Source organism: Marmota flaviventris, chromosome 5 (assembly GCF_047511675.1).
Source record: "Marmota flaviventris isolate mMarFla1 chromosome 5, mMarFla1.hap1, whole genome shotgun sequence".
Taxonomy (NCBI): Eukaryota; Metazoa; Chordata; class Mammalia; order Rodentia; family Sciuridae; genus Marmota; species Marmota flaviventris.
In genome coordinates, this window is record NC_092502.1 from 4,180,820 (window position 1) to 4,205,331 (window position 24,512).

At 44.8% G+C, this 24,512-nt stretch overlaps 1 protein-coding gene and 1 long non-coding RNA gene across 2 annotated transcripts in view; one reads left to right on the plus strand and one right to left on the minus strand.

Annotated features, from left to right (window-relative positions):
* LOC139705629 (uncharacterized) overlaps window positions 1–24,512 on the plus strand; it is a 34,179-nt gene that overhangs the window by 4,752 nt on the left and 4,915 nt on the right. The window lies entirely within an intron of this gene.
* On the minus strand, window positions 9,470–10,453 carry LOC139705806 (olfactory receptor 2T27-like). Its single transcript, XM_071612719.1, has one exon. It carries the CDS (start codon window positions 10,451–10,453, stop codon window positions 9,470–9,472), a length of 984 nt encoding a protein of 327 aa, XP_071468820.1.

Here is a 24,512-nt window from a genome sequence, read left to right on the forward strand (position 1 = left end):
TGAACACTGTTGCAGTTGACCTGTGCCGTCTCATTACCATCATCCGAGCTACAGTCGACACTAGCCTTCACTCTTCATAGGAGGGTTTTAAGATAATAAAAAAAGCTAGCTTTGATCTCAAGGACTGATGAGTGGAGGTCAGTGGGTTCGTAAGTACCAGCTCAAAATGACTGCCCGCAGCATGGACATGCCATCCACGGAGCCTCGCCTGGGCCCTCACGGAGCCTCACCTGGATGCTCCCAACAGGCTCAGTGGTTGCTGTCACTGTCTCTGCTGGGGAAGCTTGGCTCTCTGTGCCTGTCTCTCAGTGCTGACACAGTATGGCACATGGTGCTCCTCAATACTGGGGGAGGGAAAGAGGAGGAAGGACAGAGGCAGGGAGGGGGAGGGAGCCCGTGGGGCCAGTCCTGGAAATCCCACTGCACTCACCTATGGAAGCAGTGCCTGGGGCGTGACCCGCCTGTGGCTGGTTCAATGTGAAGGACCACCTGTGGAAGAGCTACCCTCTGTCTCCTCAGGCCTCATGGTTGGCTGGTCATAAAGCCTGGGCTGGTCCAGGTCCCGTTGTCCCGTCTTTGACTTGGAAGCTATATGTATGGTTCTGCTTGGTTATTGTTTTGAACTCGGTGACACCATTACACCATTTTTCAACAAAACTTGAAGAACAATTACATAAAAATCATTACTTAAGAAAGAAAAAAAAATTAATCATGAAGTTTAAAATAAATTTCTGGAGAGGCAGAAATGCCAACATATAGAAAATGATGGTAGTTGAAATAGTTGTGTATCTTAAGTACTAACGAGGCAGCCTTCACTGCTTTAGGTTCTTCACTCATTATTGCCACCAGCCTTGGGCTAGGGGTTTCCACAGTACCAGAGAGGTTATCTAATCTGCCCAAGGTCAAGTGGGAACCCAGGACAGGCCTGGATCTGAGCCAGGCAGCCTGACTCGCAGTCCCTGTGCCATCCCTTCCTGTGGGTGTCCTCCCCTGTGCCCTGCCACACTGCCTTCCCCTCTGCCATGGACACCATGCTCCACCCCATCACACCTGGCCACCACCCCACGCTTCTGCACCATCTCTCACCTGGTCTGAGCACCCAGTCAGGGTTCCATTTCCCAGTCCAGCTCATCTCTGGCTGCCTCCACGTAGTGCCAGTGTCCCTCCTCAGAGCAGACAGCAGGGCGTCCCCTAATGGTCAATTTCAGGGCCTTGGAAAGGGAGCTCTCACAAGCTATGGGTGCAGAGCATTCCTGCCCTCTCTGCTCGTCTGCAGCCCTGAGAGATCTGGGCCATGTTCTCCAAAGCCCCTCCCATTCTTCAGACAGTTGCTGTGGAGTCGGGGGCCATCAAGCAGCTGTGGGAGCACAGGTTAATTAATGTCTGGGGGCAGAATCCCAGTGGGCAAGAGGCTGGCCCCAGAGGCTGTTGCCTAACAGCAGACAATGGTGTCATCACACGGCTCCCTTCCTGATGCGCCTTCTCAAGTCTGTCCCCATTTCCCGCAGGGACACAGCCCCAGGGCAATGTGGCTCGTGCTGGCCAGGCTCCACTCCCTCCTGTGAACCTCAACTTGCCCATCTCAGTGCGCTTTCCACAGAGAATGATCTGATGCCCTCAGAGAAGACCCCTTTTCTAGGGTGGTCACCGACTTGGTAGGAGCGGCTGCATAAACCAGATCCTTGGCTGGAATGGAGTGAAGCTCACTCCAGGTCAGCTCTGTCAAGGAGGAGTAATCAGACAGGCTTTGGGGATAGCAGAGAGCAAATGTCCCGAAGGGAAATCCCTTCCCACTAGTTCTGGTTTCCCTCTTCAACATCACCCTGATGTGGCTCACAGTCAGGGTGAGAAATGGAGAAGTGTGGGGACAAGTGGCCCAGGTGAGATGGGGTAGGAGGGAGGCATGCAGGGCAAGAGTGAAGCCTGAGGAGAGGAGGGGGCACAGCAGCTGTGACATCACAGGTAAAAGATGGCACAGGAACTCTGAGTCAGGCTGCCTGGATCAGATCCAGGCCCTGTCTTGGTTATTCATTCCATCTTGGACAGGCTAGGTGGCCCCTTTACTCCAGTCCCTCATCTGCAAAGCAGTACACAGTGCGCTGCTTGGTGGTGAGTGCACAAAACCCCAAATAGCAATCTTCTAGCCCTTCAGTGTTAACTGCAGGGGCCTCAGTGTCAACACCTGGCTTGTAGGTGGACCATTGTTCCTATCTAGAAATATTTTTTAAATGTAGAAATCATTTACTTTTTCCCACTTGCATTTTGATAGAAGACTGTAATTCTGGCATCACCTGGTTGAAGAAGAGAACCAGGCAGTGCAAACCTAAGCCATGCATGTCCAGTGAGATAGACTAGATAGACCCTGGCATGTGTGGGCCTGGCCCAGGGCCCCCTCCACCCAGACTCTGAGGCCACCCTGTCAGGATGCTGTGAGGAGGTGGAAGACCACTGTGCTGTCACAGGTGATGAGAACCAGGTGCAAGACAGAGTGGCACAGGCAGCACTTAGAGAGGAGTGCTTGAGGCCATGGCCTGGGGTTCCCGGGAGTGGCGGGTCCTGAAGGTCCTGAGCCATCCCTCCCTCGCTGCCTCTGCCCTCCTTTCTTTTTCCTTTCAGTGCTGTCTTCTGATCCTGACCCCATGGCTTACGTGTTAGAGCAAGACCTTCGGGCTTCTGCCAGGCTGGTTGGGGGGCAGGCGAGTGGCCAGAGCTCTAGGTGCCCTTATGCAGGTGTGGGGTCCTGGGAGAACCCGGATGAAAGCCTGTCAGTGGTCTGTCATGTTGAGCCACTCACTTGAGAACTGTCAGTCTGACACCAGGCAGCACAGGAGATCAAAAGTCTCTTTTAGCAAATGTGCAGGGCTTCCAGAGGCCTCTGGCTGCATCATGTGTGCTCTGAAAGCTCTGAAAGCCATGTGATCCAGAGGCAGTCACCTCCTCGCTCCCCCAGGGAGCTCTCCTCCATCCCCCAGGGAGCTGACACCTTGGGGTCCTGGAGACCAAGGAGCAGAGCAGGAGTGAAGCTCTGCCAGGCCGGAGCATTGTGCAGGGGCTGAGGACACCCAGGATACCTGGTGGCATCAGGATCTGTCCTGTGGAAAATGAATAGAGCAGAAAGGACACCAGAGAGCAGCTCCTGGAACCACCTATTTCATTGTTCTAGGTTTGGGAGGAGGTTCAAACTCAGACACTTGGTGAGCCCTGGAGAGCTCCGTAGCTGTGACCAGGGCTGGGAGATACTGTGACCAACTCGGCATTCATTAGATGGTTCTGTGTGCCCAGGAAGGGGCTCTGGGTGGCCAGTGTCACCCGGATTGCTCAACTACACCTTTTACTTATTCATCTGGACTTGTGGATATAAAGTAGCTCCTGGGTTTCAGACTCACATATTTTCATAGATCCAGGAGTATTAAGTGTTAAGGAAAGTGAAGAGTTAGAAGCTGAGAGAGCAGTCGGGTGGCAGAGGCTGTACTTCACTGGAGTGTGTGACACATCCTCACATGCAGCCAGGACACACTGAGACATGGTGGCTGGTGCTGTGTCAGCTCAGCAGCCCTTGGCCTCGCGCTGAAGCCCGGACAGCTTCTGCCAGCAGAGGGTCCACTCGGCGTCTTCCTCCTGACTCAATTCATTTATTTAATATTTCTGACATTTAAAGTGTTTTGTTTTTAATTAACATGAAGCAGCTGAACATGCTTACGGGACACTGTGATGATGGCGTTTCCATCTCTTTGTCATTTCATTATGTTTGTGGCCTTTGGGTGCCTCTCTTTCAGCTCTTCCTAAGAAACAGAACAGGGTGTTGTGGAGCACAGTCGCCCACGGTGCTGAGGAACACTGGAACTTGCTTTCCTATTGAACTTCATAGATTCTGTTGAAGTTTGAAGTAATTACTGTGGGAGATTATCCGTCCCTCCACGGCTCATGCATCCTAGGCCATGGTCTGCTGATCTGTGGAGCCAGAAAAATCCACTATCCATATTGGATGGTGCTGGGGATCCTGGCCATCCTGTGCACAGTCTCTTCCACCTGAGAGCCGAGCAGGCAGGTGGACAGCTCCACCATGCTGGATGGGTGCTCGTGGTAGATCGTCCCCTTTGGACTTGTCATGGCCTTTTATGCCCTCCCCTTCCTCTCTGCTCTTCATGTGAATCCCTCCAAGCAGGAACCTTGGCTGCCTGCTCCTTCCATCTCCCCTATGACTGGGTTAACCAGTGGGTGACAGCTGCTTCCTCCTGTGTCCCTCAGTATTTTGCTGTGTGTCCTCATCCAAGCAAACCTGCTGCCTCCATCTGCAGCCTGGGAAGCAAGGATGTGGTAAGGGACCTGTTAAAGTTCTGGGTGAACATCCAGTCTCTAAAAAAACCACAAAGACGTCTGTATGAAAAACAGCTGTGTGGAGGGCCAACAGCGGACCCCGGGAGCATGCACACCTCATTTCCCAGCACAGTTAGGGACTTTGCTCCATTCTTGGGGAAAAAGCCTAGGTTCAATTTATTTTTATTTTTTATTTGTTCTAATTAGTTATACATGACAATAGAATGCATTTTGACATATCATACATAAATGTAGTAGTGTAACTTCCCATTGTTCTGGTTGTATATGATATAGGATTACACAGGTCATGTAATCCTATAAGCACACAGGGTCATAATGTCTGATTCATTCTATTGTCCTTCCTATCCTCCACCCCTCCCCTCCCTGTACTTCCCTCTGTCTAATCCAAATTTACCTTTATTCTTCCCTAGCCATCCCCCCCTTATCGTGAACTAGCATCTGCATATCACATCTGCATAGAAAAAGCATTCAAAGCCTGTTTAATTTAATTTCCAATATTATTCATCAAGAAGTTTAGGGATTTTTTAGTAATTAATTTGAGATTGTTTCAAGCTGACTAAACAACTGAGGTTCCCTCTCTTTTTTTCCCCCCAGAAAAGCAGAGAGAAATCTACTTTTAAATAATATTCAATTACAAAAGTCACTAAAAAACCTATTGGAAAAGTATCTGAACTTCTGAAAATTAAGCTAAACAATCCCTTTTAACACAAGAAATCACAGTATTTTATTATATAATGTCTAGAATGAACCAAAGTCTTGGTAACCTTGTCTATTTGAACAGCAGCAAAGGAAGAATAAGAGGCCCCACAGACAAAACGGATGCAGGCAACTCAAGCCCCAGTGAACAGTGATGTCAGTCACTGACACATCCTTACTTATTCACATCCCATCCAACAGGCTTGGAAGACATTACATCTGACAGCGACAGAAAGAAGAAAATCATTATGGGAAGAGCTGGAAACATAAGAAGGACACAACAATCCAGGATCATATATTATAGAAACAGCTTCACAAGTCTCAACAAATTGAATGCATCTCTACAACAATGAGGTTCTCTCTCTCTTTTTTGATATTTATTTAGTTATAGGTGTACACAGTATCTTTATTTTATTTTCATGTGGTGCTGAGGATCGAACCCAGTGCCTCTTGCATGCTAGGGGGGAGTGCTTTACCTCTGAGCCCCAGCCCCAGCCCCTGAGGTTCTCTTTTAAACCAGCTGATAAATGTAGACAAAGTTCCGGTCCTCTGTCTGCATACCTGCTTCGGACACTTCTTAGTTCCTTTGAGGCTCACTTCTGTCCTGAATTATTAGTGGCTCAGGTATGCTAATAGTCACTGTTGGAAATCCAGCCTCCTGGGGAAGACAGTGTGTCTTGTCCTGTCAAGGACAATGATGATACAATATATTTTCCCTCTTGATTGTTCTGGCTGTCCCAGTAGCTGGCTCTATTCTCCCTTCCTCCTTGGGTGGAAACTTTCTAGTAATTCTGGCAGCAGCTCCTGTGTGGGGCAGGAGGACTCTGACCAGCACGCCCAGTCTCCAGTGATAGCAATCTGATGTGAGCTGGCAGGTGCACTGGCTTCTCTCTGGATTCTCCATCCTCTTGGCTCTAGCTTCCTCCTCCTGCAGCAAGTGCAATTGGAACTGAAGGCAGAGAGCAGGAGAGTGGGGCTGGAAAGGCTTGCTGCCTGTCTAGAGGAGTGTCCTTCTGGCCATAGCAACTATTTTGCAGCCTCTGGGGCCACTGCTTAATGAGAGCTAAGTCCTCTCATGGGATACTTGAGTTCTTGAGACTCTTGAGGTCCTCATGGAGGCAGAGGCAGAAGAGACTGGTGTCCTGGTTGTCAGTCAAGGTAAAGCAAGCATAAGTCTCAACACAGAAGGAAGCAGTCTGGAGAAAAATGGAGGCCCTTAGGAGGTTGACTTGGATGAGTGAATCTCACAGTTGGCATTTGAGCGTCAGAGGGGGGTTTACTGGGGTCCTCAGGAGGAGACCCACAACTGCGTGTGCAGACTCAGATCTCCTCCTAAGACCAGCCAAGAGGGGTCCTCCACTGCCCAAAGCATAGAACCCAGCCCTCCACTGCCAAGAGCCAGGCCTGTGTGGTGCAACCAGGCCAGCTTGCTGCCCTGACTTGGTGGCATAAATCTTGCTGGAGTTGTGAGTTCCAACATTAGGTCCCTAATCAAGATTCTCTGATTGGAAAAAATATTTTCTTTGATAAAAGCCATGGTTGAGAGGTGTTAGTTCACATCAATCACTATAAAACTTTTACAACTAACATATCACACTTTTGTTGACAATAAGCAATTGTGCCCACAGAAAAGGTGAATGGGCATTCAGTTTGTGTAAACACCCATCAGGCCATCAAAGACTAAAAAGCACTTGAACCTCTTTTGGTGCACATGAAGTTTACAAAACAGCACTCTTGTGCCTGGTTGGTAGAAATGTGCAGTGTTGTGACTTCTTTGGAATGACATCTATTAAAATTAAAACTGTCTGCCCTCTCAGGAATTCTATTTCTTGGAACATTCCCATAGAAATAGAAATGCCAGTTCACAAGGATGTATATACATGGGTATTTTTAGAATAATTTATTCAAAGAGTAAGAGTAACTGGAGTAATAACAGATACAGTGTGGTATATCCAAATAATGTCATGGGATATTGGGAAGTCATTATAAAGAATTAAAGCTATACCAGATACTCAGAAGGATCTCTGAGCTCACAAAGAGTGAGCAAGAAAATAAAATTCAATGGAAATGTAGCAATAAAAGCCCATTAAAAAACAGTGACACAATATCTATTGTATATTTATATGTTTGTATGTGAATATACACCTGCTGATGATTTGATTATGGAAGGTCACCAGGTTGCTTCCATAGTCTGTTGGGAATTTGAAGCCTTATCTAGGAAAGAGAAGCAAGAGGGTGCCGCAGTTCGGCTGCAGCAAACTAACGGGGGGGGGGGGGGGGGGGGGTGACGAACAACTTGTGTAGATTGATACAGCAGGAATGGGAGCCGTTTATTGTAGGACAGGAGGGGTATATATACATTCCACACAGCTTATCTTAATTAGCATAAACTAGATACATCAGTCAACCAATAAGAAATCTCTACACTTAATGGCTCGCTGGCGTTACTTCACAAACCACTCCCTCTGGCATTTTGCCAGGCGCCATCCAGACTTGTTTACAGACTCTAACAAGAGGGAAAGAAAGCATGTCCATGATTGCAAAACTATTAGGGTACGTGTTGTCCCACCTGTTGTGTAAAGTGTGTGTTCATGAATAAGATGCATGAAAGAATGTGGGGTGTGTTATCCTAGAACTGTGGCTGGGGGACAAGATTCCAGGTATTCTTTTTCAGTGTATTTCTACATCGTCTACCATGATTTGAAAAGAACCTCCATTATTTTTAAGTTTGCGAAAACATATTTTATGTTTTTAAAGTATTCATCTTATAAAAATAAAATGAAAACAAGTGAAAAAGAAAAGCGGGGTTATCTTAGCTACTCAAGATGTAGGGTTAATTTAGTTTTGTTTTCTGGGATCCACCCCAGCCTCGCACAGGCTAAGCATGCATTTTATCACTGAGCTACTTCTCCAGGTCAAGTTGTTGTTCTTTCAAGGCAACATGTTGTCAGGGATAAAGTCTTCTATGCATCACAATTTTCACCAGAAGTATGTGAGGGTATGCAGACCAGATGGGATTTCAATTGAGCCTGAGTCCTAGGGTGATGTGGTTGGTAGATAAGGAAGGTGGCATGTGTTGTCACCTGTGACAGTTCCCACAATGTCCTCTGAGAGTCCCCACTCTCCAGGTGATGGTCTGTGACCATCTTTCCTGAAGTCTTCTGAGAACAGTGATTGAAAGGCTGTGGGACATCAAAGTCTGTCTCTGTGTGGGCACCTGTGGGCTCACTGTGGGAGTCACTGCAGGCCAGGGCAGCACTGTGGGGCAAGGCGTGAGTGCCCGGAGGGTCCTCCCAGGCTTGACAGGAGAGCAGTTGCTACGACAGCTGGACTTCAGTCCCTCACCAGAGCTGCCCCTCTGAACTGCTCCCAGATTTAGGGCCATGGCACCTTGGAGGTGGCTGAAGCCTGCTGTTTTCAGGTGTCTGGGAAGGATTGATGTGGCGTGGGGCTGTGTGGGGCAGGGCGGGGGATCTTCAATGCATTTCATGGTGAAGGGGAAAATAATTTCCAGTGTTTCAGAAGAAAGGCCACCTGTCTGGCCATTCCAGTGGTGAGGGTTTGCTAAGTTGAATTGGACTACTTTTACATTTAAGAGCAAAACACCATGTCATTTTAAAATTGTTAAAATAAAACTCTTTTTAGAACACTATGACTGTGATGATCATATGATGATGTCAACAATAATAAGTTGAAAGGCATCTTCCAAGACCAGTTGTGATTTTAGAACTTCAGATTTTATTATTGCTAATTTTGTTTAGAGACCATATTATTATATCAAAGTTTACCATAAGCCTCAGAATTCTCACTGAAGATGATTACAAAATCCTAAAGTTAAGGCCTCTAATTATATAGATAAATATAAATATTAATAAAACAATGAAAATGAAAAATGGTAAAATCTGGTAGACAAGAAGAAAAAAGACTAAGTTCTATTAAAGAATTTCCTGAATTCACTCAGATTTTTCTATTTACATATGGCTACATCAGAAGGAAAAGGAATACAAGTGCATAAATCATTTGTAACAACAATAATGTAAGTGGACCCACAAGAGCTGGGGAAAGGGGGATTCTCTGGGGAGGTGTCATGGAACAAGAGGCCTTCGGGTTTCAGGCAGGGGAGGTTGAGGAGGAGCTTGGGGAGTGACAGGTGACAGGGAGTGGACGCAGAGGGGACAGTTTACATTAGAAGCACTAGTGCTTCCTTTGTGACCCAGTGCATTAAAGCCAAAAAAGGAGCCAGAGCCCTTACTTGTCTCTGGGCCGTCACTGCCAGAATCCAGGAAGTTTCTCCCCAGCTGGTCAGTAGTGGTCAGGGAGGCTGTGTTCTGCTGAAGCCACCACTGTGGGACTGAGAGCAGCCCCACCCCCAGGAATAGATTCCTCAGGATCCTGACGCCCTTCCTCCCTCCCTCCCTGTCACAAAGTCATTTCCTCAGGATGTGAGGTGAAGGTGGCTCCTCTGAAAGTTGAGGCTAGAACACTCTTGAGAGCAGCTGCAGCCCCTCCCCAGGCACTTCCTTAGGGCGCCCACCACCTCCTTGTTCCTCAGGCTGTAGATGAGGGGGTTGAGCGTGGGGGTCACTATGGTGCCCAGCACAGCTCCTATCTGGTCTTGCTCCGGCGTGTGGGCAGAGCTGGGTGTCATGTAGATGAAGATGGCCTGGCCAAAGTAGAGACTCACCACTGTCAGGTGGGAGGAGCAGGTGGCCAGGGCTTTGTTCCTGCCCTTCAGAGAGTTCATCCTGAGGACGGTGAGGAAGATGACAGTGTAGGAGGCCAGGATGAGAAGAAATGGGACCAGCAGAAACACAATGGTTGACACAAATTTCACCATCTCATAGACGGACGTGTCCACACAAGACATCCTCAGAATGGCGGGCATCTCACAGAAGTAATGGTCGATCTCCCTGGAGCCACAGATGGGGAAGTGCATGGGGTAGACGGTGTGCACAAGCGCTGCAAGAGCTCCTCCAGCCCAGGCCGAGACAGCCATCTGCAAACAGACCTTGGGGCTCATGAGGACTGTGTACCTCAGGGGGTTACAGACAGCCACGTAGAGGTCATAGGCCATGAGGGTCAGCAGGATGCACTCAGCAAGGCCCAGGGTGAGGAAGGCAAACATCTGGGCAGCACAGGCCAGGAAGGAAATGCTCCTCTTCCCTGAGAAATGGTTGGCTAGCATCTTGGGCACCGTGCTGGAGATGTAAGCTAGGTCAATGACAGACAGCTGGCTGAGTAGGAAGTACATGGGGGCGTGCAGACGGGGGTCCAGCCAGATGAGGAGGAGCAGCGTGGAGTTTCCAGCAAAGGCCATGGTGTATAAGAGGAGAATGATAAGGACCAGGAGGCTGGGATGCCCGAACCTGGGGAAGAGCCCAAGCAGCACGAAATCCATCGAGGTTTCGTTCTCCTCCATGTTTTCATTCAAGTGTTCAAATTTGGATTGAAAATCTACAGGGGCAAAATAATACCACAGGGCTTGTGGTGTTTTGTTGACATAATCGTTGTCTCTTGGTCAGCACCTCTTCTTCATTTGCTGCTCACCAGGACTTTAAAACTCTGCATCCCAATAAAGAGACAGTTAAATAATTCCATCAAACAACGCCATTACCTGGAAATTAGCAAAGTCATGTCCTGTAGTTACTCTGACTTGGATATATGCCGATGTTAGTCCCTTTGACTGATAACAATCTCCCAGCCCATCATTCTTCCCTGTATTTTGAAGTCTCTATGTCTTTCAGGCTCTTGGCCTTCTCTCCTGGTGGGGGTTCTGTTTCTAAGCGTCCTGTGTATCCACCTCGACCCAGAGGCCTTCCCTGTGGCCCTTTATTACACAACAATACTCAAAAATTTCAGTTGTCAACCAAATTAACTAGGGCTGTTTATTCTGCTTTGCTTGTGATGATCCATAATTTGTATTACATTCAGGTTTTTCCATTTTATTCTAAGTAAAAATAATTTTAAACTGTATCTTTGTATTAAATAAAATAATCTCCTATTTAAGCGAGTGGTCTTTTATTGCTGGGTCTGTAGTTCTTCAATTACTGTTCATTGGCCATAGAGTAACATAAAATTTCTTAAAATATTTTAAGGTGTCATATAAAGTCCCATAAATAATTTTTAAGATCCCATGTTTGCAAGGGTGCTGTCTAAAGGCCAGTAGATAACACCTTACTCTTTCCCCTTAGGACAAGTGAAGACTTATACCCTCATCTGATAACAAATATCAGATGGTGCTCGATTATCACATGTAAAATGTAACATGGAGTCTTTGATTAGCATGCAAGGGGTATTAGCTGTGGCAGACAGACAAATATTCCATTCCAAATCCATAAGTTGATTTCCTTTGTGTACCCTAATGACTCATGTTCAATATCTTTTGCTTTTGTCAAGCAACTAGAAATTTTACTTTCATTATTTATCATATACTCATATACTTTGGAGACTTACATTTTTTCAACATGGGAGATTAATCCTAGGGCCTCACACATGCTGGGCAAAGTCCCTATCACTGCATTATATGCTGAGGCTTTTAATTTTATTTTGAGACAGGGTCTCACTAAGCTGCTGAGGCTGACCTTGAACTTGTGGTCCTCTTGCCTCAGTCTCACTAATAGCTGGGATTATAGGTGTGCACCACCAGGCCTGTCTTCCCATCTCATATTCTTAAGGCTTCCTTTATTTGAGATAATGAAAATAACGCATTGTACAGTGTTAACAGCCAGTGGAAAGAGCCGCCTTTATAGGGTAGAGTCATGATAAGCCTTTCTCAGCACCTCACATCTGGAGAATTTTGTTTCCTCGAGGTACTAGACCCAGGTGCCTTGTGATTTTTTTTGTTTTAATATCCTTGTTTTATTTATTTATTTTATGTGTTGCTGAGGATAGAACCCGGTGTCTCACGTATGTGTGACAAGTGTTCCACCACTAAGCTACAACTCCAGCCCCACATGTGATATTTTATATGATGAAAATATTATGAGGTTTTATGGGACTACGTGGTAAAGGTGCTTTCATTAGGAATGTCTTGGTTCTTCAATAAACTTGTAAGCTGAAAAATCAACGTATAGCTCAGGGATTTGGATTTTTCATGTTCTATTTGATCTAAAAGGCTGCTCTCTCCTCTTCAAAATCATAATAAATCAATAGTCATTGATAAAGCCCTCATGCACCTACTTTAGAACATGAAGTTAAAAGCAGTACTGAACTACACAGCTAGTCTGAGACTGTCTTGACTAAAGGACAAGCAAGGAACTGCGAGTTCTGTCGAATGGTGAACGCTTCTGTCCTCAGCCTGGGAAGATGCAGGGCAGCCTGGGAGGCGGCAGGGAGCTGTGCAGCTGGCCCCGTCCAGGCACTGGCTGATGCACTACCAGGACCCAGAGCCCCTCTGCATCAGGACCCGGATCTACCCCTGTCACACTGATCCTTACCATAGGAGTTGGGTTCCTGCTTCCTCGCTCTTCCACGGGCTGAGCAAATACATTTCACAGGTCATAACTCAGTGAGAGACATCCTTCCATTTCACTGGTTCAAACTTACCTGCTCTTGCTTTTCAGCATTTTCTGCTCCTATCGTTATATGCAGTTCTTACACTCCTCTGTTTTTACGTACTGTTTCCCTGTCCAGTATTAGCAAATTTTCTGCTCAGTAAGACATGGTAAGAGCTCTAGACAACCAGAGTTAACCTCCTGCACAGAAAGCAGTTGTTTATTAATAGTGAGTTAGCGTGCTCCCTCTGGTTGCTGCTGCCCAGTGAGCTTCAGATAAACAGGCTCATCTTGGGTCCCATGGCTCCTTGGCATTAACTTAGTCTTGTCTTGAGGAATCTGACTTCTGACATCTCATCTCAAAGGACTAACTGCATTTCTGTTGCACACCTGGCTGAGGTCTGAGAATAGCATGTGATGGCTCAGTAGCATTTTCTGGACTCGATTTAGTCCACACACAGCTTCTGGGTGCTGCAAAACCTGGGAACATTTGAGCACTGTCTCATGGGAGTCTGTCCCCAGACTTTAATTAATAACAGCCCAGAATAAATGTTGGGCTCTTAGAAACTCCTTATGAAGCATAATGCTGTCCAGTGTTCTGTAGTTTGATTGCAAAATAACACAGTTGACTTTTTACTGCCCCTATGGAAATGGAAGCATTAAAGAAATTCCAGCTGGGCACGGTGGCACACAGCTGTAATCCCAGTGGCTCAGGAGACTGAGACAGGAGGATCATGGGGTTCAAAGCCAGACTCAGCAATGGTGAGGTGCTCAACAACTCAGTGAGACCCTGTCTCTAAATAAAGTACAAAATAGGGTTGGGGATGTGGCTCAGCGGTCGAGTGTACCTGAGTTCAATCCCCGGTACAGGGGGTGGGGGAAGAAATTCCATATTGCAAATGTGATAACTAACTGCTTGGGCAAGTTTTAAAGAATGGAGAGAAAATGTAATTTTTTTTAAAAAAAAGATTCTCCAAACAAACACAATCCTTGAAGCCGAATCCAGGGTGAGAAAGCCAGCAAGTGTCACAAGGCAATCCACTGCACCCATTCCAAAGTCACCTGTGCTGGAGGGTTAGTTCATCTCACACCACTTCACTGAAGAGAGGGCGAGCTAAACTGAACTGGTGGTGTCAAGTGTGACTTGCTCAGCTATAGAATTAGCAAGAAATCTCATCTAAAGAAAAGCATTCAACAAGTCAAATCATTTTATCTTCTAGTAATAACTCTTTAGATCATTAAGTGGGACTGAGTGAGATGGGAGCTCTTGGGAGGGGAAAGGTTTCTCAGAAGACCATTTTGCTCACAAGGCAGGACATAGAGGGATCAGGAAAGCTGTGTGAGAGCAGACCAGAGACCATGGGGCACTCCCTAAGGGCACTAGGGTCACCCTCAGCCTAGGCTAACTCCCCACCCGGTGGGGACAGATGAATTTCCTCTCAGGTGCTTTATGGAGGAGGCCATCACTCCCTGTAGATAAGAGACTGTCCTGGGACTCTCTCAGCTTCTTTTGTGATGGTTGTGGGTTGCTGTTTCCCTCTGTTGCCATTTGGGGTGAAGGGTGGATCAGAAATCTAAGGTGGGTGTCCTCGGCTCCATATCCAGTTGGATCATTTCCCAAGGTTTCCAGATTTCCCTGAGAAACTATAAGAGACAGAATTATCAGGTGACTTCATATCCTTTAAAAAGTATTCCAGGATGAAAACACATACCTTGTCACAAGATATTTTTGCATGTCATGTTTGAAAAAGATACACTCCCCTCCACCCCTCCTAGGAAGGAGGGCTTTATTCTGCAATATGGAAGAAACATTCGTTGCTCACTTGCCCCAGTAGATCCACCTTTTTTTGATATACAAGTTGGCTCTTATTATATATTGTGTTTGTGTTCAATAGTGTCATTGAGCACACTGAATTAGTGAATAATGAGTCATCGCCCCAAGGCAAACACAGGGCTAAGTGCCTGGGCGCCTCTGATCACATCATCTTCATGTGTTTCCTGTGTTTCTCTTTAAGGACTTACTACCCTTGAGACTCTCATGAAGGTGTAACGTGGTGACCTCACTGCATCAGTTAGCACTGAACTTGAACTCAGCACCTGGCCGAGAGAGGCTGAGCTAGCTCCACTCGCTCTGTAAGCCTCACACAACTTTCTTGATTCCAGTCACATTAACCACTTTGAGCAGCAAACTTGTCCCCTAGAAAAGCACAGAAACATGAAAAGCATCTCACAAAAGTGCCACAGGAAAATGCTTCTTTACAGAGCCGGTTGGGAAGGCAGAGCACAATTTCCTATGTAACTGGGAACACGATCATCTGGTGCAAGTTTCTCCAGTGCTGTTCACGTTCATGGGAAGCTGTAGAAATGTCATGATCTTGAGATGACGAATTCTGGTGAGCAGGCAAGTCACAAGCAAGGAACTGTCAGATAGAGAGGATGGAGCAAGTGTAGCTGATCATTCATTGCAGCTCTCCTTTTTCATTAAGACATTTTCTTAAACACAAAAATCATGTACAAATCATGTACAAATAGTGCTGTCTTTTAAAACGATTTTCTTCATACACCCAAAATTGAATTATAATCTATTTTAAATTCGGGAAGCATGTATCTTAACTTTACTTAGGTATTTTAATTTAACTTTTCTATTATTCCCATTGATGGACACATCCAAGTCAGGAAATCCACTAGGCAGTAGTTAAGGAAACATGAGAGGGCCGGCTGAGGGCAGGAAAGGACCGTTCCATTCAGGAACTGAGCAGGTCAGAGATTCCTTGCAGAGGGAGGGAGGGAGAGGACCTCTATTTGGGCATTTTTGAATATGAAATCAACCCTATTATTTTAGTAAGTAGAATTTTACTTGTGTGAAATTATACCACTTTTAATTTTTTAATACTTTTTTGGTTTTTTGTATGTTTGCCCATAGTTTAAGTTGTATACTTTTTTTTTCTATTAATTTTGTGTGTACTATAAAGTAGCATGCTTGTGGATGTTTCTTAATTTTATTTATTTATTTATTTTAGTTGTTGAAGAACTTTATTTTTATGTATTCATATGCGGTGCTCAGAATTGAACCCAGGGCCTCACACATTCTAGGTGAGTGCTCTAGCACTGAGCCACAACCCCAGCCCTGTTTCTTAATTATAAGAATGTATGTATTGATGAATTATGGTTATATTCATTCTCCTGTATTTCCTCTTTCCCTCCCTCCCTTCTCCAATCCCCATCCTCTATGGTACTGGTCTCCCTTCTATTTCCATCTCCCTCTCTTTTTCTCTTTAATTTCCACATATGAAGAGAAAATACACAAACCCTGACTGTCGGAGTCTGGCTGGTTCCCTTAGCAGGATGTTGTCCTGTTTCATCTATTTCCTTATAGCTGAGTAGAACCCCATGTGTATACAGACCCCATTTTCTTTATCTGTTTATCTGTTGGCAGGCATCTGAGCTGGTTCCATAACTTATTGTGAATTGTGTTGCTATGAACAGGAGTATGCATATATTGTTGTAGCATGCCAACTTAAATTTTTTAGAATAAATACCAAGGAGTGGTATAGCTGGGTCATATCATTGCTTTTGAGGAAACTCCATGCTTATTTGATAGTGGTTGTACTAAATTACAATCCTATTAGCAGTGTGTAAGTGCTCCTTTCCTCCCGCATCCTCACCAGCATTGATTATTGTTTGTATTCTTGATGACTGCCATTCTAACTGAAAGGAGATGAAATATCAATGTAGTTTTGATTTGCATTTCTCTGACTGCTAGAAATGTTGACTATTTCTTTATTTGTTTGTTTTTTTTTAGAGAGAGAGAGAGAGGAGAGAGAGAGAAAGAGAGAGAGAGAATTTTTTTAATATTTATTTTTTAGTTTCCTGCGGATACAACATCTTTGTTTGTATGTGGTGCTGAGGATCGAACCCTGGCCGCACGCATGCCAGGCAAGAGCACTACCGCTTGAGCCACATCCCCAGCCCTTGACTATTTCTTTATGTATTTGCTCGACATTTGTATTTCTTCTTTTTAGAAGTGTCTGTTTAGTTATTTTGCCCATTTATTGATTGGGTTATTCGTATTTTGGTTGTTAAATTGTTTGAGTTCTTTATATATTTGGATATTAGTCCCCTATATGTACTTGGCAAATATTTCTTCCCCTCCGTAGGTTCTCTCTTTTCTCTTGTTTCCTTTGCAGTGCGAAGCTTTTCTAATTGGATGCGATTTCGTTTATGAACTCCTGGCACTGTTTCCTGAGCGCTAAGGGTCCTGTGGAGGAAGCTGGTGTCCGGGTCAGGATGTTGGAGTGTTTCTGTCATGTTGTCTCCTGGCAGTTGCGGAGTTTCTGGTCTAATTTCTAGGTCTTTGATCCACTTTGAGCTGATTTTTGGGCAGGGTGAGAGACAGGGATCTAGCTTCATTCTTCCCCAATGCATCTGCATTTTTCCTGTGCCATTTATTAAGAAGCCTATCTTTTCTCCCAGCCAAGCCTTTGTCATCGAGGTCTCTGCAGTTCAGCAAGCTCGCCACCCCACACCACGGCTGCTCTGCTGCTTCTCTGTGCTGTTGGGCACCTGCCGTTTCCTGCAACTCATGCTCAGGCTTGGTTTTCATCTTCCCAGTGCATGTTTACTCTCCCGTTCTTTTCACTGAGAGGACATGTAACCTCATATTTATCATGTCCTTGGCTACCTTTAGATTTAAAGAACACCTTTGACTTTCCTTTGAGTTTTTTTCTTTCAAAGGTGAGCTGAGATCGATCGGTAAGTGCTATTCACCTTTGTGAAGATTTCTGTAACTTCTTCTTTCTAATGCTTCACAGGCTTGATTTCCATTTCCCTGTGCTTGTTACAATTTTCTTAAATAAACAAACTTCAATTTCTATTTCATACATTTTCACATTAATATATTTTCTGGTGCTGTTTAATGTTTATCTTTCACTGCTATTACAAATGTTTGTGCAAATATAACTCACTATTTATCTTCATTCTTTTATACTTTTCTATGGACATTACCCATTTCGTGTATAGTTTTGATTCAAATAGACTGTGATTGTTTTGATTTTAAAAATACAATAGATGATATGTTCATTATCAATGATTGTGTAACAGGCTATTCTAAAACTTAGCCACTTAAAACAACAAACATTGTTATAAGTTTTCTGAGCCAGATCTGGGTACTGCTCGGCAGGTGTCTCAGGTCCCGGGTCTCTCACAAAACCAGTGAAGATATTGGCTGAGGCAGCTATCCACTGTGGGCCCAGATGGGAATGGCCCCCTTCCAAGCTCCTTCCCATGACCATTGACAGAATCTAGGTACTAGATGGCTGGCTGCTGGCCAGGGCCACTTGGGCCTTTCCATAGGTCAGCCCCAACATGGCAGCCAGCTGCTCTCTGAGTGAGCAACTGAATGAGTGACAGAGCAGGTAACAGTGGGCAGGGCGGAAACCACAGATTGCTAAACACCTACATCCAAATGACACGACTGTCGCCAAGATCCGGTTCTCAGTTCTTAGCCAGTGACTCAGCCCACACAGGGAGAAGTTTCTGATCTCCTTGTTGCAATTTGGTGGCCACAACTGAGGTGTGTGACACACAGTATCAGACAGAGAGCCAACAGGTCCCAGGGGCCATCCCCTAATGTCCATTCACGGCAGCCCACTGATATCGCCAAATCATTCTCATGGGGAATTGTGTTTTCTGATTTCAATTTCCTTTTTCATAAAAATGACATTGTGATTTCTGCTGTATACCTTGTGTTAAATATAAAGGGTACATTCCCACTCCAGGTGGAGAATCTATCATAATCTAAAATGATGTCTCTTTTTTTTTTTGTGCAAATTCACATCTGATCTTGGAAACCCTGAAATTTTTTTCAAGTTGAGACTATAAAATACACTAAAGGAAACTTTGCCAGGAATGATAACTGTATGCTGATAAATAACAAAAGATTTGCTTTGTCCTCTGGTTAAAGTCACTTTGACCATTTGGTCCATTATGTGGCTGGCAGGAAGGCTCTGGTACTCACCTTTTCCTGTTGGGGATCTTGGCCAGTCCTTCAACCTCCTGGCCGCCTCTGCTCATTCTCAGAACATTCCTGATGGCCGAGTCTGGGAACATTGCATTGATACTTCTGAGCCACAGGGACTCCTCTCTGCATGTCCCCATCTGCTTCTGCATCAGTGAGTTTTCAACTCATGGACTGATACATACTTCTGTCATTGTGCCCCAAATGCTGGTGAACCAATCGGCCAAAACGAGGGCATCTCAGTCCTCGGCTGTGAAACCTGGATGAGCTTTCACCTGATGTGGGAGGTGCGGAGTACTGCCTTCATGCTGCCTGGCCCATGATGCTATGTGGCTGTCTGCATTCCTCCCTGTTCCTCTGTCCACATGAGCCATGGACTGAGACTCCTCCTGGCATCTGGCTGCTGGTTCCTGGGATCATTAGATGGCTTCACATTTCACCATGGCAGGTCCTGGGAGACCGGCCACTCCTGTGAGGTCCTGCTGTAATGAAACCCTCCTGGCCCGACACCTCACCTTAGGAGGTTTTCATGTGTCTGAGCGGTGTGCTGTCTGCTCTTTCTCCTGGCTCCCTCATCCTCCTGATGTGCCCTCATTCCCCCACTCTCCGCATGGCACAGCTTTCCCTTTTCTCTTGAGATCTGTGAGTACAGCATTTCAACCTCATTCATTCCTTGCCTTCTCCCGATCTTGGCCTCACAATACCTGCATAATAATAAAACTAATATCTCAAAAAAATTTGAACCAATCTACTCTTACTTGCTTCTTGTATTCTCTATTTGACTTGTTTTATCTCCTGTAATCACCATAAGACCAATTCCATTGCAAGTGGAATGTATACGTATGTGGGGATGATTGATTCTTCTGTCTCTGTATATGGTTACTAATCTATCCATTTGTTTGATCTTTTTAAGAATCACTGTCAGGTTTCCATCACTGTAACAAAATACCTGAGATAAAAAACTTACAAGGAGGAAAGATCATTCTGGCTCATAGCTTCCGAGGTTCCTCCCTGCGGTTGCCTGGTCCCATCACTTCAGCCTGTGGCAAGGCAGAATATCATGGTGTACACCTGGTGCAGCAAAGCTGTCACTCACGGTGGTCAGGAAGCAAGGAAAGACGGGAAGGTGCTGGGGTCCCAACATTCCCTCAAAGACACATCCTGAACAACCTACCTGCCTCCCGCCAGGCCCCGCCTCCTGAAAGTGACACCTTCCAGTAGCACCACCCTGGGGACCATCCTTCAACCCTGGGCTTTGGGGGACATTTCTGATCCCAACTATAGCAATCAAGTGTTTGCTTTATTGACTTTTCTGTTTTTAATTTTCAATTATGTCTATTTTTGAGTGGAAATATAAAATCAAATGACAATATTCACATTTGAAGTCAGTTTTGAAAATTCCTTTACTTCTCACAATGATCAAATGGGGAAACAACTCAAAAATCATGAATAATATGCCATTGCCATAAGACTGAATTGGTGTGGAGAGTGAAAATAAATAGAATCCACCCAAAACTAAGAAGGGATTAACTGGTGAGGATAGACTTGGCACATTTTTGTAGACAGAACATTATGTATGTTTCCTGACACATATTAGGTGACTTCAGCAAATATTTTCACATGGTCTTCAGTCTGCTTAGCTAGAAGGCACATATATAAGGTTGTAGTGTTATTATCCCTGTTTGGTGTGAGCGAAGGCAGAGACCTAGAGTGGCTCATAGAGGGTCTTTCAGCTAATTAGGAAATCTGTAAGAATCTGAATCTTGTTGCTATAAGTTACATGATCAGACTGAAGCTGGAGAAACCACTAATATCTAATTTATAGCAGCAACTAAATGTAAATTAAATGTAAATGTGCATGGAAAAAGTTTGATTTCTCAGTGAATTCTCTATTTTGAAGATAACTATTAAACATATGAATAAATATCCCCAATTTTTGATTTAGTGAGAAATGTAAATCTGAGCATAGATGATATTATAATGCTGCTAAAGATGTTTGGTGTCTGATCAGAATGAACCAGAAGAAGAAATCAAAATTACATGTATTTATTCTTTCCAATTCTAAGAATAATGTTTTTATCTTTGTGATCTTCCTGAGTTCAATCCCTGGTACACACACACACACACACACACACAAAAGAATGCTGACAAGTCTCTGCTGCAGCAGATTGGAAGTCCCACAGATCACGGTTCTCCATCCTGACTCAGGGTGCAGACTGGCTGTCCTTCCCTCACCAGGCACAGCGCTTAGCAGTCAGGGCAGTGTGGGCACCGACATAAGAAGCCATGTGACACAGATCACCAGCTATGTGCAGAGAGAATCCTATTCTTATGCTTACTGAACATAATTTCATAAAAGAATGGTAAGAGATCTGCAAGAAGACATGCAAATGGCTGCAAGCTACAGGAAAACTTTCCACAGAACCAGGTGTATTTAGGTGATATGTAATTGAAACTGTGCAAGTCAACATACCTGGCTTGTGATTTCATTTTTAGAACAATTCAAATTGCAATGGCAATGAAAACTTTCCATTAGTTAAAGTAGTTACCTTTAAACATTAACTTGTAAGGCCTATGATGTTTACCCAGAATAGGTGGAGCGTCAGCATAAAGCCACGGTCACAGGTATGAAAACAGGATTGAAACATTTTTGCATGACACAGAGCTTTGAAATTTAACTGACACATTATTTCTCTGATGGCTTATGAATGGTTTCCTACAGGAGGGAATAACTACTGATGTATTCTATCTTTTCATTTTGTTTTTGAGACTGACATCTGAACATTTACCAAATCTAATGATTTACATATAATATTGTCTACTGTGATCATTGTCCTCTAATACGGGCAAAGACTAATGACAGTTAATAACCTATACCACTAAGAAATAGTGTGTTTTGCCTTTTGAATGGAAATAACTTATTTAGTATAATTTATTTAAAATATTTCATAGCTGAGTATGCATATACATATATATATACACACATATACATATAAATTAATGTAGTGTTCACCTTGCTCAAATTCCACTCCAAAAATTTGAAAGAAATATCAACTCTTAAAATAAGTTATAGACACATTGGAGCCCTGCCTGTGTCCCTTTGGGTCCCTGCTTCACTGTTCTCAGAAAAAGCTCTTCCCTTGCAGTGGGTGTGTATCTTGCTTATCAGTTTTTAATGACTGCAGCAAATATGTGTACTCATATTTAAAATGTTAATATGTCAAGATTTTGCAGGGTGGTGTTTTGTTAAATGGTGTCACACTGATCATGTTTTGACCTCTTTTCTTTCAGCCCTGTTTTTTTGAAAAGTTTCAATGAATTGACATTAATGTTGTTATTTATGCATGCATTTTTCCATAGAGAAGTATTTAGGTTTCCCACTTTCTTTCAAGGTTCATATTTTTGTACATTTCCTTGGAATGCCTAAGGTGTAGGGGAAGAACTTCTTTAAGTTAAAAGCCATTACTAATTCACTCCCAAAGGGGTGGCACTAATTTAATTTTTGAACATAAATTTGCCTTCTCCAGTTATTTATTCACTTAACAGATGCTAATTAATTTTTCCTATGTGCCAGGTATGATGGTATTGCTAGGGGACATGGGGAAGGAAACAAGCACTGTACCTCCTAGCACAAACAAACAGTGAATGGTTAGAACATGTGACCTCCTCACGCCACATGAGCAGGAGGCGAGGAAGGAGTGTTGCTCTAGGTTCAGACCTGGGTCCCTCCGAGTGGGCAGGGTTGAGAGGCAGTGACCCCTGCGACTGCTTGAGGTGATGCCAAGTGCACCCCGTGTTGCCGTGAGCACCTGGAGTCTGTTGGTGGCACTGGGCATCCCCTGGTTCAGTCTCTAGGATCCAGGGCCATGGAGAGCTTCATTATTGATTTCTCTTTGTACTCTTGAATCTGTTTATGTGTTTTCTAGATTAACCTTATAAAACTATTTTTTTTTTCCTTTTTGGTGGTGCTAGGGATCGAACCCAGGTCCTTGTGCATGTGAGGTAAGCACTCTATCAACTGAGCTATATCCCCAGCCCCTTTATAAATTATTAACTGAAGTGTGATATACGTGAGTAAAACATTCATATTATCAGTGTACAGCTCATGGGTGCTTTTACACTATAAAATTTATGTAGGGAGAATTTTGTGGTTTTATGTTTTCAAATACATTCATCCTCCACCTATAATTTTTAAAAAGTTCATATTTTTTAACTTTCATACTTATACAACAGGTACCCTTTTAAAATACCTTCCATTTTAATTATAGATATACATGTCATTCATGCAGAATTTTTGTTGGAATTTGAAAAGAGGCAATGAAATCAGCAGTAGGTGACAGAGGCCTCTGGGAATGGCACTGTCAAAGCTCTGGGTCCCCTTAGAGGTGTCAGCTCCTTTAGGGTACAGAAGACCCTTGCAGGAGCTGGCAGTGCAGTGGGTAGGGTGCTGGAATTCAGACAGCTTGATTGAGTAAGACCAGGCACGGAACAGCCTGGGGGAGTCTCAAAATGCAAAGGCACAAAGATGCAAAGGCACAAAGATGCAAAGGCACAAAGGCGCAAAGGCAGAGGCGTGGAGTTTGGAGGTAGCTGGAACCTGGGGGAAGCAGACAGGCCTCAGAGTCAAGGTGGAGATGGGCTGGGTCTCAGTCCCGGAGTCAGTTGGTGTGAACAGACACAAGCCCAGTCAATGCCTGTGCCTCCCTGTGCTGGGAAGTGCGCAAGGGTGCTCAAGATTGGCGTCCCATGCTTTTCCATTTAAGTTAGGTAACAAAGAGACAGACCTTCAAGGGAGGTCTCTGGGCCTGGAGGCAGAGGGCAATGAGAAAGGAGGCTTACCCTGCCCCAAAGAAGGCCTAGACCAAGCCAGGTGTTGGAATTGAATGTGTCTTGCGATTCACAGACACAAGAGTACATGTGCTGCTTGACTGGATTCTGAGAAGCCACAGGGATTTTAGGGTCTCCACTGAGATCACGCAGTCTGAAGCCAGCAGGGCAGCTGGACTGCAGCTTTAGCTGATGCCCGTTTCAGTTGTAGTCTTTGCCTTCCCCTGGCGGCCTCCACATGGCTCCGAGTCTGTGGGACCGGGCACTCCCACAGAAACAGAAGGGACAGTGGGAAGCTGTTCTGGTGATAACATGTCAGGCATGAATTCCTTTGAACTTTGGGGCTATGGAGTGAACTTGGACACAACTAGGAAATAGCTGAACTGTGAGTAGGTTTCTTGTGGACCTACTATGGGCTTACAAGTCTGCCAGGAGAGTGCCTACATGGCCCCTATCCTTGCTTGATTAGGGTACTGAAGGGCAATGCTTGGTTGTGTTGAAGAGGACTTGAAGCGGTCATTGGGTGGTGCACAGAACAATTACAGACTGAGGAGAAGAGAGCTGGGACCTTCAATCCTGTCTGGGTTCATAGTCTGACTATGTGTGTTCTGCACAATCCTGCCTTTCTGAAATTCAGATTTATTTCATTGAGAGAGACAATGAATACCAAATATGAAAACATGATTTTAAGCTGGGAAAATAATTTAAAAAACAATATGCCTGTCCTACTGAAAAAGATGGAGATTTTTATAGCTTTACCCCATCAAATTGGCAAATATGTACAACTTTGCCATGTTTGTTGTAAGTGGAAAGTTACAATATACTTGGAAAACCAAATGGGAAAAAATTCAAGAGCAGGACAGCAACAGAAACCAGAAAGGTGGACTTCTGGAGAGGCTTAGGACAGCAGGCGTCCCGTCCTGAGTGCAGGCCAAGCGTGGGGAAGATGGGTAGATGACAAGTGGTGGCTGCAGTTCCTAGGTTCCTAGGTTCCCCTGGGGAGCTGGTCCAGGCTTCGTCAGCAGCGTGGAGGTCACACAGCAGGTGTGTGTCTCAGTTCCCTCAGGCCAAGAACCTGCTGATGAAACTCCCTACTTGCCTCCCCAGTGTACCCATCGCCCATCTTTAGGACGGGGACAACT

What these genes read in the sequence shown, in the direction of transcription:
- LOC139705806 (XM_071612719.1), bottom strand. Translation starts at nt 10,453, where the DNA reads ATGGAGGAGAACGAAACCTCGATGGATTTCGTGCTGCTTGGGCTCTTC.